This window comes from Paroedura picta, chromosome 1 (genome assembly GCF_049243985.1).
Source record: "Paroedura picta isolate Pp20150507F chromosome 1, Ppicta_v3.0, whole genome shotgun sequence".
Taxonomy (NCBI): Eukaryota; Metazoa; Chordata; class Lepidosauria; order Squamata; family Gekkonidae; genus Paroedura; species Paroedura picta.
The window spans coordinates 95540754-95561925 of record NC_135369.1 but is presented as its reverse complement, the minus strand read 5'-3'; the positions used below and the strand labels follow the sequence as shown (position 1 = coordinate 95561925).

Sequence of the window (21172 nt, the reverse complement as noted above, 5' to 3'; positions counted from 1 at the left end):
CCCTTGACAGGCAAGATTGAAGAGAATACCACTTGTGCCCCCATTTGATTGAGCTTCCGCCCCAGATCTTGATAGTCTTTTTTAATAGGAGCAATGGTATTCAGGGACATGTCATTCATTCCCACATGGACCATCACAAATGGGTAGCGATCCGTAGATTTGAGGAGTTTGGGCAGCCGTTCTGAAACATCTTTAATTTTCGCCCCTGGCAAGCAACACACCTCTCGGGTTAGGGGGTCGGGCCCAGCCACATGGCGATCCATTCCTCTTAGCAGGGAGTCTCCAATTACCAGTACTCTCCTTTTTTTTCCTTCTCAACTCCATTTCCTTCTGTCCCCGTGGCCTCTTCCCTTTGTCTTGGACTTTGTTTTGGTACCTCTTCCCTTGTTGACCCTTGCACCTCCTCTGCAAGGGCCTGAAATCTATTCTGGAGCTCCAAAGGCCCCGAGAACTGTCTCGGTCTTTGCCGTTGAGTCTTTTTCCGAACTGTCTGCAGAGGCTCCCTATTGTGGTCAATCTCCTTATCCTCTTCAGGACTAGTTGTATTGTCTTTATTCCGAGTTGCAGGGCTCTGGTCTATGAACTCCTCCCCTTCCTTACTTTGGGTCAGAGTAATAATTCTGTTTTCTAATCCCCTAATCTTTTCCTCCAAAAGTCTTACCAGCTTACACTTGGGGCAGCTGTAGTCCATCTTGTCTTCTGGGAGGAAGGCAATCATGTAACACTCACTGCAGATGATGGGATGAGTGTCCTGGAGGTCCATTGTAATGTCTAGGCAGTGGAAGTACTAGGGAAATATAATCTACTGATATGATCTACTGATTCTAATTGCTCGGCCAAGAACCCCAAACTAAGAGCCACAGGCCAAGAGCCCTTTGTCTCTCGCGCCTCTGGCGAGGAGCAGCCCTTTTTAATCCTCCCAACAATTACCCATCAATCACCTCACCCAGGCAGCACAATAGCCTCACCTGGTCAGCAGCACCTCTCCCCAGTAGCTCTCTCCACAGGCTCTCAGTTGTCTGAGCTCTCCAGGTAAAGCCAGGGAAAGGGAATTGATGTTTCGTGGCTCGTCCCTTATCTTCACTCAGTTCAGTTGGCGGAACTTTGCTTGGGTGCAGGAGGGATGGATGTGGTGGCAGCTGGCCAGAGCCAGCACTGAGTCAAGGTGGAGAAGCTCCATATAGCAACAGCAGCATGGGTGGATAGAGCCCTGTTGGTGGGGAGAGGGCATCACTGTGTGGGAGAAAGGGCTTGTGGTGGGGAATGGGCTGCAGGGAGATGGTGAGTGCAAGAAGGTGAACCACGGAAGCAAGAGCTGCTATTGGCCCTGAGGGAGGGATATTCTACAGTTAGGAAAAAGGGAGTCTGGTTTCATCAGCAGTTGCTGGGCCCATCTCCCATACTGCCTTTTTCCTATTGGTGGAATATCATCCACTTAGGGCCAATCACCTCCTGTTTTAAGCAGTGAGTTGTTGGGATCCATAAGATGCTTTTTATTATATGCAAACAACAACAAAAAATAAAAATGTAGGTATTGAAGGAAACCCTATTATTAAACTTTTATTTAGAATCATTCATTTTAATTTTAAGAAATTGTGTTGAATTATTCTTTTTAGGAGAGTCTGACCTCAATGAAGCAATAACAGAGGCTGGAAAAACATATGAAGAAATTGCCAGCCTTGTGGCAGAACAGGTAACTGTTGTTATAATAAAGTGGCAGTAGTATGTGCGAAAAAGATCTAGGAGTCTTAGTAGACCATACATTCAGCAGTGTGACACAGTGGCTAAAAAGGCAAATGGGATTTTGGGCTGTATCAAATGGAGTATCGTGTCCAGATCACGGGTGGTGATGGTATCGCTTTGCTCTGGTTTGGCCTCACTTGGAGTACTGTGCTCAGTTTTGGGCACCCCAGTTGAAGAGGGATGTTGACAAACTGGAATGCGTCCAGAGGAGGGCAACAAAGATGGTGAGGGGTTTGGAGACCAAGACATATGAAGAAAGGTTGGGGGAGCTTGGTCTGTTTAGCCTAGAGAGGAGATGACTGAGAGGGGATCTGATAACCATTTTCAAGTATTTAAAAGGGTGGAGCAGAATTATTCTCTCTTGCCCCAGAGGATGGACCAGAAAGAAGGGGATGAAATTAATTAAAAAGAAATTCCATCTAAACATCCAGAAGAAGTTCCTGACAGAGTGGTTTCTCAGTGGAACAGGCTTCTTCGGGAGGTGGTGGGTTCTCCATCTTTGGAAATTTTTAAACAGGCTGGATAACCATCTGACGGAGAGGCTAATTCTGTAAAGGCAAAGGGGTGGCAGGTTAGAGTAGATGAGCAATTGGGATGTGAGTGTCCTGCATAGTGCAGGGGGTTGGACTAGATGACCCATGAGGTTCCTTCCAACTCTATTATTCTATGCTTCTATGATTCTGTGAAAATACTTGGAACGATTATAGGGCTGCTAAAAATTTAGCAGCCTATCACCCCAAGGCCATATGAACACAAGTAAACTGCATGCCAGTCTCTAGCTGTATGCAAAATTGTGTGTGTGTGAGAATGGGTACTGTCCACATAGTTCCCTATTCTAATCTCACAGCTGGAGCTGTAGTTTTGTAGCCATTTTCAGCAAAGCTGAGTCCCACTGTGATTGCAGTGGAAGATGGAGAGTGGGTGACAGATTCAGTTCTTTCTGTCATGTTCTCTTTTCCCTCTCGTCTCCACCAACCAGCTGATGAGCAGGGTAAACAATGACGTGCAAGCCTCACCCAATTGGAGCTAGTATGAAACAGCTTAATGAAATCTTTTTGTTCGTTCGTGTGTGTGTGTGTGTGTGCTGTTTTTTAATTAGCCAAAGAAAGATCTTCATTTTCTGATGGAGACCAATCATGAATATAAAGGATTTCTTGGCTGCTTCCCAGACATCATAGGTGCTCACAAGGTAAGGTGTTGAGGCTTTTGCTTTAAAGTAGTAGTGGTGTAAGAGATGAATGCTACATGTTGTTAAGTTAGATGCAGACTAAGCTTCAAAATCTTTTTTATAACCTTCTGTGATGTGATAAAGTGAAGTCTGGAGGCGGTTTTCACAAATTGAAACTAATCAATTTAAAGATGACTAGTTTCCCAAGTCATATCTTTAAATGTATTAGATACTAGGGTTGAGCATTTTAACTGGTCAAAAATAGAATATGTTTACTCAAATATTGGTCACACTATTAAATCTCTAATTAGAAGTACATGACTTGTGCAGATAGCTGATGTATCTTATTTGGATTCAAATGATAAATTGACAACATTTGACAGGCTGAAAGACCAAGACTGACTGGATAGTATCCTGAAGCAGTAGTAAAAAAGTCAGAAGGGCTGCACTTTTATATGTGGAGAGCCAGACACAGTACCTGTGCTATAAATATTTTTCAAAAAATTCAGGACCTGACCTCTGTGATCATCTCCTGAAGTCCTGCTTTCTGAGAGTAGGTGGATGGCAACCAGGGAAAGGGGACCTTCATAGTCATAGCACCAACACTCTGGATGTTTCCTCTAGAGACTCACTTGCCCCCCCCCCCCAAGACTCTTCTTTCATCTGCCATTCCATCCCTAACTCTTTAGGTTTAAATTGTTTATAAATGTTTTTGTATCTGTATTTTAACTTGCTTTTAATTCTGTGTTTTTGTTTGATGCTAGTGGTTTTAAGATAGGTTTTTATTATGTATTGTACTGTTAAGTATCTTGGTAGCCCTGATGGCACTAAGATGGAGCATAATCTTCGTAAATAAGTAAATAAATATGTAAAACTCTTCATTTGGATACATTTCAAGGCAACCTGCTGCAATTGTTGAAGGGTGAAGGGTGCTTGCTTTGTTTGTGCATGGAAGTGCCATAGGCATGTGAGCCTTTTCAGCAATGCTTTGTGTGGTATTTTGTCTTAACAGGGAGCCATAGAAAAAGTGAAAGAAAGTGATAAGCTAGTTGCTACCAGTAAAATTACACCACAGGACAAGCAAAATATGCTGAAACGCATAAGCACCATGTCTTTTGCGATGCAAGGTAAAGTTGTCGACTTTCAGTGGCCGCTGTTGGGAAAGAGAATTAGTAAGATTGCTGTAAGAAATTATACAAGTAATTTAAGGTGTGACAATGAGGACGATAGACATATTGAAGATATCAATAGTTGCTGGGTTTTCATCTAGAATATAATTAGAACGGCCCAAGTTAGTGGGGCAGGCAGGGCTGCCTATTTGTCCCTTTTTGTTCTGAGCTAAAGATCATGCTAAGCCACTCTGTATACGTAATATTGTTTTACTTTCATGGATACCACCTACTCTCAGAAAGATGTCATAGTCCCATTGTATACGGCACTGGTCAGATCACACCTGGAGTACTGTGTGCAGTTCTGGAGACCTCACTTCAAGAAGGACGTAGATAAAATTGAAAGGGTACAGAGGAGAGCGAAGAAGATGATCTGGGGCCAAGGGACCAAGCCCTATGAAGATAGGTTGAGGGACTTGGGAATGTTCAGCCTGGAGAAAAGGAGGTTGAGAGGGGATATGATAGCCCTCTTTAAGTATTTGAAAGGTTGTCACTTGGAGGAGGGCAGGATGCTGTTTCTGTTGGCTGCAGAGGAGAGGACACGCAGTAATGGGTTTAAACTACAAGTATAACGATATAGGCTGTAGTATTAAAACTGGATTTACTTTGGATATTCAGAACGGAATTTTGTGATCCCATGTTGTTCAGCTTCATACAACTGTCATTTGCCCACTACATGTATAAAGTAGATTTTGGGCTTCATTTTGGCTGCCGGAAAGCATATCAGTGTAGTACACTGTACCAAGCTTCTGTCAGAGACATACTATTTACCTCATCTCCACCTGAACCCCTAAAAAATTCCTGTGCCATGCAGTGCAATAGAGCAAAATAGGTATGGATTGGCAAGCACACCTCAGTCGCATATGAATTCTGATAGCACGTGAATCCTGTGTTTGGATTCCTAAGTAATAACTATTGATTCCTCATTGAAATCAAACTGCACTAATGCATGTCCTGGCTCTGATTTACAGCTGAGATGAATCACTTTCACAGTAACCGGATTTATGATTACAATAGCGTGATTCGCTTATATCTGGAGCAGCAGGCACAGTTCTATGAAACGGTAAGCCACCATCTATATGGGCCTATATGCCAGCCATTCAATGATTTATTCTTCTAACGAAACATCAGGGCACACATTATCCTTTGTGCTCAGATTTTATGTCACATGCTTGAAATGCTCCCCGCCCCAGAAAAGAGCGTGAACAGTCGGCTGTTAGAGACCACTGGGTTGAATGAACAGTAATAGAAACGAAAGAAGATGATGTGAACAGTAAAGGCTTGAACTTTGGCTGTGATTATTTCAGAAACAATTCCCAGTAAGCTATTAATATGTAGACTTGTGAAGAAATAGTTTTCTTTTGTATAAAATGCCACTTGGCACTACTAGTCTTTGCTGTGCTACGTACTTCACATGACAAGGCTACGCAGCTGCCACTTGCTTTTAGCCTGCGTTGCACAAAGAGTTGTACTTGGCAGGTCGATAGAAATTCTTTCAGTCCCTTTGGAAAAGAATAGCATTTGAGCTGTGTGCAGTTATTCCACATATTTATAATTTCATATTTACAATATCACATGTGTGTGTTTACCATGGAAGTAAAAAATGAATATACCATGTGGAGCTACACAGATGCAGATAAAAAGGCCCCCTGTGGAGCATTTACATTTTGTGTGTGTTTGTGTGTGTGCATGTAGGACTTCCTAAATTGCAAGAACCTAGAATAAATTTGGTTAGTGTTAAAGGGTACTTCTTGATTTCTGTTTTCCTTTGCATATATCTTCTCAGAGATCATAAGCAAAGCTTTAAAAATGAACCAGTGTGTGCATGGGTACAGAAATAAACAACTTGAAGGATAGTAATTAAGACTTCTAGCTGTGCTAGCAGTTGTAATTGGGCAGCTTTTCAGTGATGCATGTATAAAGGATTGCCATCTTAGTTGTAAAGCAATTATCTATGTGACTTCCACTGTAGCTGTGGGTCTAACTACTAGTTCATACATAAGCTACTTTTTGAAAAGCACTGTGAGCTGTGAAAATCACCGGTGGCCTCTTGTTGGAGAATATACAGAACAAGGTGACAGCCATTACAAGCATAAGCATAGACTTCACTTGAGGGAGTGAAAATATTTTATGAACACTAAATAAATAAATGTGGAAAATAAATTCTGAATGGCTGGACATCATCCAGTGTTTCCTTACATTTTCCATTTTTAAACATTTAAGTCATTAATTGTTTAGCATTCTTTCCTGTGCTGAAAACTGGGTGATTCTAATTGTGCAGTGTGGCTGTGTTTTTCAAGACTGGTATTTGTTTCTGTTTCAGATAGCAGAAAAGCTGAGGCAGGCACTCAGTCGTTTTCCAGTAATGTAAATACAGAAAAGAATAATGAAGAACAACTCCAAAGTGCTTTTCTGAAAAGGGGGGGAGGTGAATTTTTAAAAAAATCTTTGCCATCTTTGCCATCCAAAAAAGCCTTTGTAAAATATGAGATGCAAAAAAGTGAAAACTTCAGGTGTATACTTTGTTAGCCTAAATGCCTTGGATATTTATGTCTATTTTTATCTTGAATGCTTTCCCAAATTATCAGTTACCTAAGCAAAACTAAAAAGTTATTTACATATTAGGAATTGAAATCGTCAAGAGGTTTGTTGGAAAGGGCTACAAAGCTTCATATTCTCAAATGTTTCATTCATGGACCCCTGGATAGTCCTTAAGAAAAACAAAGATTCAGAATAGGAGACTAAATTCTGATCTCCTTATCCTGTAGCTTTGTGGCATCTCAGTAGATTGTTTTATTAAATATGTGGTATAAAGAGCAAAGATTTATCTCTTCTTTGGTATTGCTATGGTATAGTTTCTGTAATAACACTGCTGACACACACTTTCTCCAAATGTCTTTCAATATGCTGGGTTTTTTGTAACACAAATGCCTCAAACTTGAAGGCTAGAATATTTTCTTTCCTGGCTATAAGAAGAGAGTTTAACCTAGAGAAATCCAAACATATGGAAGATATTGTTCCATCTCTTCATGAACATGCACTTGTGCTGCTTCCAAATGGAAACCAGTTCTATGCATTTGAGAGTCTTTCTTCCCTTAATCTTCAACATGCACTATAGCATTAATGACCAGTTCCATCACATGATGGGAAATCCCCAAATCACTGCTGCCTTTTTGGTCCTCACATGATTGCATGATATGCAATCCTTTGCTTTTAATCCTAAAATAGCTAAGTCTACTTTTCAGAGGAAAACTGAAAACCGTCTTTCAGTTGTTGAACACAAAGTGAACTAGGGTTGTGTGCTTTGGCTGCCGAAGTAACATTGGATGCCAAAGCAGCCAGCACGGCAGCACCTGCATACGCCGACTGGCACACTGACACCACCCCTCCCCTCCTGTGTCGTGGTACTGGCTGCTTCGGGCTCGAATGGCTGCTTTGGCGGCCGAAACACACAACCCCAAGAACTGTGGAAGGGTGTAAAAACATCCGGGGGGGGGGGATGCTGACAATAGGCTTGTCATGGCCTGATCTATAGGAAAGTCAGCTAAATTGAACTGAAATAGGAGCATTGCCACAAATAGGACCTTAGTGCTAAATGCATTGTTTACTAGAATAAATTCATGTGAAGGAGAGCAAATATATTGTTTTACCCATCAGTCCATTCTAACTGATGGGTGCATTCTGCAAGTTCTGTTAATTTTTATGGCTCTGTCATTTATTTGTTGTAATATTTTAGGATAACAGAATCTGGATTTGCAGCGGTAATATGAAGTCCTAAAAAATACCGGCATTCCCAGAATGTAAATGTCATATGCATCAGAAGGGCTCTGTCATATTTTTTATATATGTCTACATGCTTTTCTTAATTTAGCCTGTCTTCCAAAATTCCGTAAAGTGTTACAATACAGCCATTGAAATATATGTACAAATTGTAAAGAATGTATAAATGTTTTCTGCCAAATGTAGTATGATCTATCTTGCATGTAGAAGCAATTTATGAAATTGTTGGAAAGTGTATTGTACATTTTAAAGCACTTTTTCACAGCACATTTTTTTCAGCATTTGTATATTCACTTTTTGTGTCAAAATCTTTGTAACTGGTTTTTCAAGGATCCCTTTTTACCAAAATTTGCATTAATCCCAATGCCCTTGAAGTTGCAGAATTAGCATCTGTAGCGGACAAACTATCTGGTAATTAAAAGGAGGTGTGGCTTCATTGTGGAAAAGCCATGTGTGTGGCAAGATCACTTAACAAGCAGATCTGTAACTTTACAGCAAATTAAGTCCTTAAATTGATAATAAATATTTATACTTAAGTGCTTTTATTTTGAAGGATCATACATTTATTTTCAGGTAAAGTTTGGTCTTTGCAAATATGTCTTGTTGTCTTATGTTGTCATTACTTTTTTAAGGAAAGAAAAAAGAACATTCTTTCAGAAAAAGGTTTATTGTCAATAATACCCAGTTCCAAGGAGCTCAGGTGTCACTACAAGCATTACAACTGTGAAAGCAGGAATGGCGCTAGGTTTAAATGGGTGAATGAGGAAAGTCCATTCAGTTGCTGAGGTTTAGCAAAACTAGGGAAAGCGGCTTCTGTCATTTCCTTGTTCTGTGGCAGAGCACAGTCCAGCCCATCGTTTTACACTATGGTTCTTCAAAAATTATAGAATTATGGGCACGTTGGAACAGTTTCATTCCAACAACTTGCCATGCGTAGGCACCTCTGTGCTTTGCATTCTAATAGCCACACTTCATGAAGGTTGAAGGTTGTATATGAATCCATCCTCAGTACTCTCATACAAGGACACATACTGAATTAATTGCATCTATTTTACATAAGCAACTAAAATTGCCCCAGAGCTGGAGATGGCAGGCTTTGAGGAGGGGGAGGCAGACCCTTGCTTTTCCTCTTCCCCAAAACAAGCTCCACGTCTGGGCAAGCTCTGGCCCGCCCAGCGGAGCAGGAAGGGATGGGACTAATGAGCGAAGCTTTGGCTGAAGCAATCGCTTTAGCCGAGCTTACACTGATCCAAGACTGGTTCTTCCGAAGCGCTCTAGATTTTTCTGTTAGTCCACATCCCTAATACAAGCAATCCTGCCAATCCACCCAGATCCAGCTATTGCTGGAGATCATTTGTCAGGGCAACCAGCACCATTTCCACCCCATGGCCAGGTGGCAAGCCTGACTGGAATGGATCCAAGGCTGAAGCTTCATCTACACAACTTAACATGTAATGTTAATATGTTTTGTTTCATCTATGACCACAACATGTATTATGATGGAAAGGACACGATGCATTTCATTGGAAATAGACATAACAAGCATATTCTGTATTAGATATATGTGAATCATGCCTTTTTGTCAAAGTGCTTAGATATCAAGATAAGAACTGAATGCAGTATCACGACTAATTTAATATTGCCACCATACATATGTTTTGTTTTGAATTTAATTGGCACAGAGAGACTATTTGTGTTTAGTAAGAATTGTTTCCCAACCACCAAGTTTAAATGACATATAGTTGATGCAAAGAAGTAATGAACACAAATATTGGTTGTTGAATATTAATCATTTCTGTGGTTTGGGAGGGTGACATACATCAATGACAGAATAAAGAAACTTGCATTTGTTATCTGCAGAGTCACAGCTAGAGGCATGCTAGGATCCCATTCTTCGTGTTCCATAGTAACCAGAGTTGGAACTTTGGCTCAGCTTCTCATCTGAAAGGGCATCTGCTGCAGCAGGTGCACACCCTTGAATACATTGCATGTAGTGTATTTGCTGAGGCTGAACCAGGATACTTTTTCAGTCAACTGGCTGAAGCTACTGAATTGTTAATTCTGATGCTGCAAAAGATGGTTGCTATCTGAGCCTGAGTGTGTGTGTTAACGGTGACCTATTTCTCACCCTCTTTAGTTGAAAGAATGAGAGTACACATTAAGAAAAGAATAAAAGTATTCCACATTCCAGAACAAATGCTTTCCCCCTAAAGAATCTATAAAAACAAATTCCCCAGTCATTCATAATTTTCTTTTATCTGCATGATGGTATTTCACATAAATTATTTTAAGATTAAGGAAGCAATACTAGTATGGGAGCAAAAAGCACAGAACATGATACTATCACTAAACAAATTGACCTTTCTCTGTTTCTGAATATACAGTGTCCTGCTGGCCACTAGTAAAATAAAAAAAATAGTAAAAGAAATTACTGGGATAATATACTTAGATAATTCACAAAAGCTTCTTGCATATTGCATTTTCTTAAAGACATGGTGTGAATATTACATTAAAATGTAATGTTCAGGCATGGAACTTAAACTGTGAAGACTACTGGGTTCCCCTTTGCCAGCTATAGTTTGATATTTGAGCTTGATCAACATGATTTAATCCAGGCGTAGTCAAACTGCGGCCCTCCAGATGTCCATGGACTACAATTCCCAGGAGCTTCTGGGAATTGTAGTCCATGGACATCTGGAGGGCCGCAGGTTGACTACCCCTGATTTAATAGATTCAGCTTGACCTTTAACCAATACTGTTTATCTTGTGCATAGATTATCATTGCCCCATAAATACTACTGTCAGTTGTGCTAGACCTTTGTATGTTTGATTGTATACAACAATGCTTTAAAAGTAAAAGCGGGACCTATATAGAATAAATATACTTATAAAGAAGGAAAACAAGTATGAGATCACCTACTGAAAATGGAAGCTGTAGGACATATTAATTCATGATTTGATTTGTATTATGTCCTTCTTGCACTAGCTGTCACAGGGCAGTGAACATCAGAAAGTGTGTAATATCAGAATAAAACAATACATAAACCTCATAAAACAAGCTAAAATTAATTTCAAAGTTAAGATATTATTGCCTGCTGCCAGTGTTTTTGGCCCTGGATAACTGGGCAACTAAGCCAAGAGGGATCAGGGAAGGGTGGGGAGGGGAGGGGGGATGAGAGAAGGGAGGCCTTGTTTGATGTATGGTTTTAATATATGGTTCTGGTTGGCCTCTATCATAGGCTTGGCAGAAGAGCTCTGTCTTGCAGAGCTTGGAAAGTTCCGACAGAGCCCTGATGTTTTTGGGGAGCTCATTCCACCAGGCAGCAGCCAGGGCCAAAAAGGCCCTGGCCCTGGTTGAGGCCAAAAGTATTTCTTTGGGGCCAGGGATCCTCAGTAGGTTGGTGATTGTAATTCCCTCTGGGGAAAGTATTCAGAAACATGGTCCCACAGATACACAGGGCTCAGACCTTGTAAGGTCTTAAAGGTGAGTACCAAAAACTTGAACCAGATCTGGAACTTAATTGTGTGGGTTTAAGCTGGAGTGGACATGAGAACCTGGCCACTTGGTTACAGCCAGAATAATTTTTGCTCAAGATTGGAAAAAAGAAACTTGTCTGAGTATTCAAAAGTGAATCAGAAAAATTATAGGAACTTTTGCTCAAAAATGCAGTAACTGCATTTAATTCAGAATGCAGAATTCATGAAATCTCTTCAGGATGCTCTTATTTAGCACAACTGAAAACAAAAAAATGAGAGGGGAAAATAAACTTAACCCAAATCAAACTTAATTAAGTACAAAAAAAGGTTAAGAAAATATAAATGTATAGGTCCAATAATGTTTCTGGTCAAATTAAAAAAATATTGACAATTGCATAAATATTAACAGATTAAAAACAGATATTGGCATTCCCAATATCCTCTTATCACTGACAATGTACAGTGACATGTAAAAGTAACAAATATTGATCCAACTGGGCTTCCTAACATTACAACAGGGCTCCTGCATAATAATACATCATAAAACAACCAAGATGAAGTGATTCTAAAAAATACCAAAGAAAAAGATATTGATGAAAAACCTCATTCTTGAGAGTACACAGCCTTGGTCACACACAAATTCCTATAGCAATGATTCAATTGTGTACTTTTCTCAGTTAACCAGAAGAATTAAGTACAGCCAACAGCCGAGACACAGGACAAGATGGCCCAAAGGAGGTGCAGTGCTCAACTGGCTGCACTCAAACCCATTCCAGAGCCAGGTGGCAAGAATAATTCTTTGCAGAATCCTAGCTAAAGCACAGTGCAGTTACATGAGTTCAACATCTGCCAGCAGGGCAACTAAGGCTGTTTACTTCTCAACCTACTTAAGGCTGTGGCTTGAGAAGGCTGCCTTGCTGGATCATGAGGTCCACTAGGTGGCAAGCCTGTGTTCTTGTTCCTGTTGATGTGCTCTAGCCTTGCTACCTAGACTTGAGGGCATTGCTGCTCAGGAGACCTGACTGGGCTGGCCTGCAGAGCTTAGGACATATATATATATACTATATGCCTGCTGTTTGTCTTCTATACCCCATCTCCAATGATTTGATGAGGATCTGGAAGACTATACTCAGCTGTGGAGTGGTACAGCACTTGAGAGATACAGGAGTGCCAGCTTGACTTTAGGTCAACCTCAGGTTCATAGGCCCTCCTGTTTACTTCTAAATATGACACAAACATCAGCTGATTCTGTCATTTGAGCCATCTGTAATGTAGGCTGATTAGTCATAGAACAAATTGCCTCTTATGCTGCATTCACACTAGTGTTCTTAGTGGATTAATTCATTCTTTTTTAAAATTTAATTCTGACCGCACAAAGACACGTGGGACCCGGCCAGCTACTGACCAGTTGCGCATCTAGCGTTCCTGGGGAAGGTAGTTGAAAGGGCAATGGCAGATCAGCTCCTGGCGTTCCTGGAGGAAACCTCAGTACTTGATCCATACCAGTCTGGCTTCCATCCTGGCCACGGGGTGGAGACGATGTTGGTCGCCATGACGGATTACCTCCGTTGCCAGCTGGATTGAGGTGGCTCTGCTGTGTTGGTTCTGTTAGATCCGTTGGCCACATCTGATGTGGTTGACCATGAACTGCTGAGCATGTCACCTCGCCAGGACAGAGATAAAGGGCACAGCCTTGCACTGGATATGCTCTTTCCTCCTAAACCGGATCCAGAGGGTAGCATTGGGGGATAGAATCATAGAATCATAGAGTTAGAAGGGGCCATACAGGCCATCTAGTCCAACCCCCTGCTCAATGCAGGATCAGCCCAAAGCATCCTAAAGCATGAGCTATCGAGTCCATTTAGGCTCCCTTGTGGAGTACCTCAGGGCTTGGTGATCTCCCCCACGGTTTTCAACATCTTTATGCACCCTCTGGTCCAGCTGGTGTGGAGCTACGGCTCTGGGTGTCACCAGTATGTGGATGACACCCAGCTGTATCTCCTGATGGACCGCCACCCAGACTCCCCTCCGGAAACATTTGCCAGATGTTTGGAAGCCGTGGCTGGGTGGCTTGAGCAGAGCTGCCAGAAACTCAACCTCACCAAAATGGATGTCCTGTGGTTTGGTAGTAAGGGGGCAGAACTCAGGAAGCATGCTTACCCACCTTGGCAGGGACGCAACTAGTCATCACGTCCCAAGCCAGGAATTTGGGGGTGATCTTAGACACCTCATTAACTTTGGAGGCTCAGGTCAAAAAAGTAGCTGGCCAGGCATTTTTCCATCTGTGCCAGGCTTGGCTACTAGTGCCTTACCTGTCACCTGAACACCTACCCACGGTGATCCACGCAAGAGTCACTTCCAGAATAGATTTCTGTAACTCGCTCTCTGGGTCGGACCCGGAAATTACAGCTGGTGCAAAATGCAGCTGCATTGGTTACCAATTGATACCCAGATCAGGTTCAAGGTTTTGGTAACCTTTAAGGCCCTGCATGGTCTGGGACCCACATACTTGAGGGACCACCTCACACCCTATGCCCCCTGCAGGGTCTTACACTCTGAGGGTACAAATTTGCTGGTCATACCTGGCCACTGGGAAGCGTGGCTGGCCTTGACCAGGGCCAAGGCCTTTTTGGTCCTGGCCCCCACCTGATGGAATGAGCTGCAGGACCTGCAGGATTTACCAGCTTTCCGCAGGGCTTGTAAAACGGAGTTCTTCTGCCAAGTTTATAGTTGAGGCCGGCACTTCAAGGGAAGAGCTGGACCCCCCAGGGCTACTCTTGGCGGTGAAGTGAGCATCTGGAGCATCTGCCCTCTGGGATATAAGTGGGTTATGTAGCTTAGTTCCTCTGCCACTTGGGGTTGTATTGGATTCTTCTTTAGGCTTTTGAACTTTTAATGTATTATGGGTTTTATTGGGGATTCTATTTGTAACCCGCTATGAGCCTTATGAGAGTGATGGGCTAGAAATCTAACAATAAGAACAACATTTTTAGCGATTATTTCAAATGCAAGGGCTGTCTGGTCATGTTTATTATTAGAACACTCTTATCAGCCCTTTGTGCTTTCTTTGGTATTTTTAATCAATACAGAATTCCAAGGTTTGATGAAGCTGAGTAAAATGGGACTGATACTAGCTGGTATCCCATAGCATGAACGTCTGGGCTCTACTCTGGATTATCTAGTTTTAAGTAGAAGGACTTTTTAACAATATAATTACACATTTTGTATTAAATTGCATTTCTATGTTTGTTGATCAGTATTTATTTATTCTTTCATTCATTCACCTTTATTGGCATACCAGACCTGTATTTAAATATATTGCATAGTTGCATAATATATTGCATAGGCTTTTGGGGGGAGTTATGTTTGCAGACTGTATACTCCACCCCTCTTTAGTATTGTATCCATGTGGTTTTCAAGCTGATGGCACATGGAAAACACACATATATCATTAATTACAAACAGGCCAGTCTGGAGAGTTTTTTTTAAAAAAATCTGGTTGTCCAATAACTCAACTCTAGCTGCCTAACTAAATATGGTTCAGCTAAAACTTGCTCATCTACACATAGTTTTGGGATGAAAAGAGCTGAGCTGTAAAACAGCTGCTAAAAATAGCTGTAATAGGAAAAGTTTCACACATCATTGTGGTGTCTGCTTCTGCTGAGACTCTACTCTTATAAGAAATGATTTTAAAAATTACAGATCTGAGAAAAGAACTAAGGTCTAAACAGGAGATTAATTTTTGCGGTTTGCCATAGAGTTGTAGCTTATTTACAGCAACCTCATGAGGCTTTCAAGACAAGAGACATTCAGAGGTGGTTTGCCATTGCTCGCCTTTGTGTAGTAACCTTAAATTTCCTTGATGATTTTCCATCCAAGTACTAAGCAGAGTTGACCAGGTTTCCTAGAGCTGACAAGAGCTAGCCCAGGTAAGGGGGGAGAAATCTTCCTGTGCTTGCAGGGAGCTCAAAGCAGTGTTTTAGCATCACAACTTTGTGAGATGAGTGACGATTGTTAGGGGATGCGGACTTCAGAAGGACATACACATAATCAGGGAACTACTAACTTACAAGGAAGTTCAAAACAAATGTCTCTACATTAAGGTGTCTCTACATTACTATGTCTCTACATTAAAGTGACCAGATGTCCCGCTTTTGGCGGGACAGTCCCGCCTTTGGGGGCATTTTCCCCATGTCCTGCGGCGTTTTCAAGATGTCCCACTGCGTTCTCGATTTAAAAAATTTTTTTTGTTAATTAAAAAAATTTTTTTTTAATTTTTCTTCTGCTCAGGCAGCCAGGAAGACAGGCCAGGCTCAGGAGGCCCCCACGCAGGCCCGGGCTCCAGGGCAGGGCTTGCATGGCGCCGCCATTCCCACCGGCTGGTGGCGGCCGTGGGGCCCTGGAGGGCAGTGGCAACGCCTCATGCATTAGGGGGAGGGCCCGACTACTGCTGCCGCCGCCGCGAGCAACCAGCTTGCTCTCGCTCCATCTCAGTGGCGCAGTAAGTCGGGGAGGGAGGAGGAGGGAGGGAGAGCCCGCCTGCTAGCGCCACCGCCGCTGCTGCCGCTGCCCTTCTGAGGCCAGTTGGGGGGAGGGGGGGAGGGGCCCGAGTGCTGCGGTGGCAGCGGCGCATCCTGCCATTTCTCCCCTGAAATCTGGTCACATTACTCTACATGAATGCACAGAGTATGGGAAACAAGCAGGAGGAACTACTAGTCCTAGTAGAGGAAGGGGACTATGACCTAATGAAGGGGACTATGACCTAATAGGAATCACAGAAACTTGGTGGGATAATACTCACAATTGGAGTACTAGAATTCAGGGGAACAATCTAATCAAAGGGGACAGACAAGTATATAAGGTGGGTAGCAATATATGTTAAGAATCTGTATATCTGTACTGTGTGCAGTTCTGGAGGCCTCACTTCAAGAAGGACGTAGATAAAATTGAAAGGGTACAGAGGAGAGCGACGAAGATGATCTGGGGCCAAGGGACCAAACCCTATGAAGATAGGTTGAGGGACTTGGGAATGTTCAGCCTGGAGAAAAGGAGGTTGAAATGGGACATGATAACCCTCTTTAAGTATTTGAAAGGTTGTCATTTGGAGGAGGGCAGGATTTCTGTTGGCTGCAGAGGAGAGGACACGCAGTAATGGGTTTAAACTACAAGTACAACGATAAAGTCTAGATATCAGGAAAAAATTTTTCACAGTCAGAGTAGTTCAGCAGTGGAATAGGCTGCCTAAGGAGGTGGTGGGCTCCCCCTCACTGGCAGTCTTCAAGCAAAGGTTGGATACACACTTTTCTTGGATGCTTTAAGATGCTTAGGGCTGATCCTGCGTTGAGCAGGGGGTTGGACTAGATGGCCTGTATGGCCCCTTCCAACTCTATGATTCTATGATTCTATGATACTTGTGAGGAAATACAGGTACCTAAGCATGAAAGTTCAGTTGAGTGTATTTTGTGGAGGTCTCCTATAGACCACCAAACCAGTCGGAGGTCACCAGTTTGGTGGTAGTTCTTCCTTAGGGAGGGCCCATCTAATCTTCCAACTGCCCTGACAGTCATATACCTGGTGGAAGAGCTCCGTCTTACAGGCCCTGCCAAACACCACAAACGTCTGCTGTGGACATAGTTTATCTGGATTTCAACAAAGCTTTTGACAAGGTTCTGTATGATGTTCTTGTTGACAAGTTGGTAAATTCGATATGGATCCTAATTCTGTCAGATGGATTGATAACTGGTTGACAGATCGTACCCAAAGGGTACTTGTTAATGGTTCAGCATCCTCTCAGAGAAGAGTGACAAGTAGAGTGCCCCAGGGATCTGTCCTGGGGCCTGTGTTGTTCAATATAAATTATTTGGATGAGGGAGTAGATGGGGTACTAATTAAATTTGCAGATGATACTACACTGGGATGGGTAGCAAACACAACAGAAGACAGAATCAGGATACATGAGGATCTTGATAGGCTCGAGAAGCAGGCTAAACTAAATAAAATGAAATTCCATAGGGACAAATGTAAAGTTCTGCATTTAGGTAGGAAAACTATATACACCAATATAGGATGGGGGAGACTTGTCTTGGCAGTAGTATGTACAAAAAGGATCTTAGTAGACCATACATTGAACATGAATCAGCAGTCTCACTTGGCTAAAAAGGCGAATGGGATTTTGGCCTGTATCATACGGAGTATCATGTCCAGACAGTGCTCTGCTCTGGTTCGGCCTTACTTGGAGTACTGTGTTCAGCTTTGGGCAACTTAGTTAAAGAGGGATGTAGATAAACGAGCGTGTCCAGACGAGGGCAACAAAGATGGTGAGGGGTTTGGAGACCAAGACTTATGAGGAAAGTTTGGGGAGCTTGGTCTGTTTAGCCTAGAGAAGAGATGACTGAGAGGGGATCTGATAACCATCCTCAAGTATTTAAAAGGCAGCCATATAGATGATGGAGCAGAGTTGTTCTCTCTTGTTCCAGAGGATGGACCAGAACCTATGGGATGAAATTAATTCAAAGGAAATTCTGTCTAAACATCACGGGGTCATAGAGTTCACTTTGGACACTAGGATAAAATAGGCTAGTTTCTGTTTAGAAAACCCACAAACCCAGGCTTCACTATCAGGACTTTATGATAGATTGCATGACTTTTCAAAGCAGCAGTTTCATGGGGAACACAAGGAGAGGAGTTCAGTTTGGAATTTTCAGCCTTGATATACTAGTCTGTCTGAGTTCCGGCTATGGGAACGGCAACCTTGAGCTGTGTCTGTGCTGCAGCGATTGGCTGATGTAGTTACAAGGAGAGTTACAAGGCCACCAAATGGGAGAAAAGACATCCCAACAACATTGCCAACCCCTGCTGCATTCCAGCGATGTTGCGGAGTGGCTCCTGGCATGGCTGGCTGGGCATACAGAAGGGAACATCACTCCTAGTGGCTCTCTTGCCATTCTGTCCAAGTGACTGAGGGGATCCCCTGCTCCCATATTCGCTGATGCTTTTTCCTGAAGGTGACACAGCCTACAACCGAGCCCAGCAACACCAACACACATGGTGATTAAGTGGCCAATTGGCTAGAGGCCCACATTTTCAGTGGCATAGCTGTTTACATCAGCACTCCACCAGTGTGCAACTGTAGTGCAGCTGTGCAACTGTGAGCACACACTGCAGCACTGCTTGTGACCTCTTCAAATGTAAATGCCCCTTATACTGGCGTAGTCCAGAATTATGCTGCCATAGGGGTCAGTCAGCTCCCTATTCTGAACACCCCCACCCCAGGAACACTCTGTAAATTTAGCGATGTAATTCTGTTTGTAGGAGCAAAGAGTGGGCATTAAAAGTGGATATGAGCATAATTCAGATAAATGTATCATACTGCCCACATTATGCATTATGTGATATGTGTAATGGGGATACACATGCATTTGCTTTCTGTCTTCTATATGTACAGCACCTCTAGTCAGTTAGCATTTGAACTAGTCCTAAATCTGTCCCATGAGCAATCAGGATGTGAGTGTCCTGCATAGTGCAGGGGGTTGGTACCCATGAGGTACCTTCCAACTCTATGATTCTAAGTCCCATACAATATAATACTAATGCTGTGCATACCCACATCTTTTCCCTTGTTTGAAAAAAAAAATCTGCTAGTAGACATGGATTGAGGAAAATTCCCATCCTGCTATTCTATATCTTAAAGTCTTTTGGTTTAGAACGAATAAACACACACTGCAGGCCACATGTGAAGCTGCCAAATTTTGGGTCCGATTACTGGCCTTACTAGCCAGTACTTATTCCAATTAGCAGCATCTCTTCAAGGCCTCAGGTATATCTCTCAGCACCTTTACAGGGAAATATATATATTCTCATAAGAGGTATGAGGGAGTGAATGTGGTGCCTTCTACCTGTCAAAAGTATTATGATTTGTGTTCTGTTTTCTTTTTATTATGGAATCCAAGTCAGCATATATGAGTTCCCAAGAAGTCTTCTACCCAGGGACCAACAACACAAAATCCTGCATGGCTTCAGCAAGCTTGCTCTATCACACGCCCTCTACTATGCCCTGAAAAGATGCACATTACACTATCACTCTTCCCCTGTTCTGCCTGTCATGTCTAGGTTGGACTTCTATAGTTCAGAGGCAGATATGACATATCTTGCTTGTTAGTGTGTGTCTGTGAACAGGCAAAGATAATAGTATTGTTTACAACTCACTGTAAGCAACATTTAAAACACCATTCAAACAGACCAAGCCCTCCTCCAGTAAGAACAGTTTCAAGAAAGTCGGAATGACAGAAGCAGAAAGGGTGGAACCTGCATCTTGGGAAATGTCTTGAAACCGCCCTGATCCACAAGGAAGCGTGGTATATAAATGTAACAAAATCTGGATTCTCCAGCCCTCCTGGACCACGTACTTCTCTGTTCACTCTTTTATTAATCCATTGCAGCTTGCTTTGAAACTTGCTTGGTCAGTGGGTACGTTGTTTTAAAGCTTAACTAAAATGCAAATTTTGTCAAGCAAGACTTTTTCTGTAATCATCTATTTAGCTCAACACATATTCTCAAATTCATAGTAATTTATGTAAGATACGAGAAACTAAGCCCGCTGTAGTGCGAATACAGCAGGCGCTAGGAAGGCGTCCTGGGGCCGGACCCGAGGCCTGGTGTAGTGGCCCGGGCGGTCGCGGCCTACCTGGGTCCGTGGGGCAAGCGGCTCTGGTGTCAGCAGCCGCGCAGCGAGCCGGAGAGGTTGTGGGTGTGTCCGGGTGGGGTGGCTGGTCGCGGCGGCCTGTTGCGGGGGCAGGTCTGCGGCTCCGTGAGGGCGTGGCGGCAGCGTGTGGCAACATGCGAGGCGTCGTGGGTGCGGCTGGATCGATGAAAGGAGCGTTGGTGGCAGCAGCAAGTGGCGGTGCGGCCTGCTCCCGGGCCGCTCCCGGCCGTGCGAGCCGGTTGCGAGGCAGGCTATTGCTGGGGACGGTGGCAAGCGGCGGCGCTGGGACGGCCGCGCTCGGGAGGCCCTCCGGGGCGCGGAGGCAGGCGGCGATAAGCGGCAGCAAAGGGCAGCGTGGAGGAGGCAAGTAGCGTGTCCGGGAGGCGAGTGGCGGCACGGGCCGCTCCTGGCCGTGCGGGCTGGCGGCGAGGCAGGCTATTGCTGGGGACAGCAGCATGCAGCCGCGCTGGGATGGGGGCGCTCGGGAGGCCCTCCGGGGCGCAGGGGCAGGCGCCAATCAGCGGCGGCAAAGGGCAGTCGCTGGGCGGGGAAGCAGTTTTCCCTGACTCCAGTGGTGTGGGGCGAGCCTCCTCCCTGGTGGCCATCCGGCCGCTCGGGAGGACTGCACAGTTGGAGGTGCGGCGTTCGGGAGACGGGCCAAGTGTCGAATATGGAGGCGCGCTTTGCGCGCCTCCCAATTTGACACTTGGCCCTGGAGTGCTGCTCCTCCGAGTTTTTATCCCGGAGAGAGCCCGCCCTAACTCCTCCCCACAAGCCCTTACTGCTTTATTTAGTCCACGGCGCCCATGGCGCCGCGGGTGGTTTAAAGATTTCTCTAACCACATGACATTCAAGGCTAGGTCACACTTAAGGGTAGGGCTGAGTAGTGTTCTGCAGGTTCTGTATGTGCGTTAGAGAAAGCAATATGGAGTTTGAAGGTAGTTTCTCCAGGCTGAATGTATACATAAACAGATGCTACAAAAGCATTAAAATCTTCATTGATCATTCAAAAGTAATATGTAGCAGCACAATCCTGAACAGAATTGTACCCCTAAGTCCACTGATTTAACTGATTTAGACAGGCTTATTTAAAATTGTACTGTAAAAACTACAGCACTGTCCTTGAAATTCTTC

The 21172-nt window shown here is 43.5% G+C and overlaps 1 protein-coding gene across 4 annotated transcripts in view; it reads left to right on the top strand.

The window, feature by feature from the left end:
* SNX9 (sorting nexin 9) overlaps positions 1-8396 on the top strand; it is a 52541-nt gene extending 44145 nt beyond the window's left edge. For all 4 annotated transcript variants that reach the window (XM_077348762.1, XM_077348754.1, XM_077348769.1 and 1 more), the window contains 5 exons: positions 1617-1693; positions 2843-2932; positions 3924-4038; positions 5052-5143; positions 6404-8396. In XM_077348762.1, coding sequence (XP_077204877.1) covers positions 1617-1693; positions 2843-2932; positions 3924-4038; positions 5052-5143; positions 6404-6451 — 422 coding nt within the window. In that variant the 3' untranslated portion in view covers positions 6452-8396. The remainder of the gene's footprint in view (positions 1-1616; positions 1694-2842; positions 2933-3923; positions 4039-5051; positions 5144-6403) is intronic.
* Positions 8397-21172: the final 12776 nt, after the last annotated feature.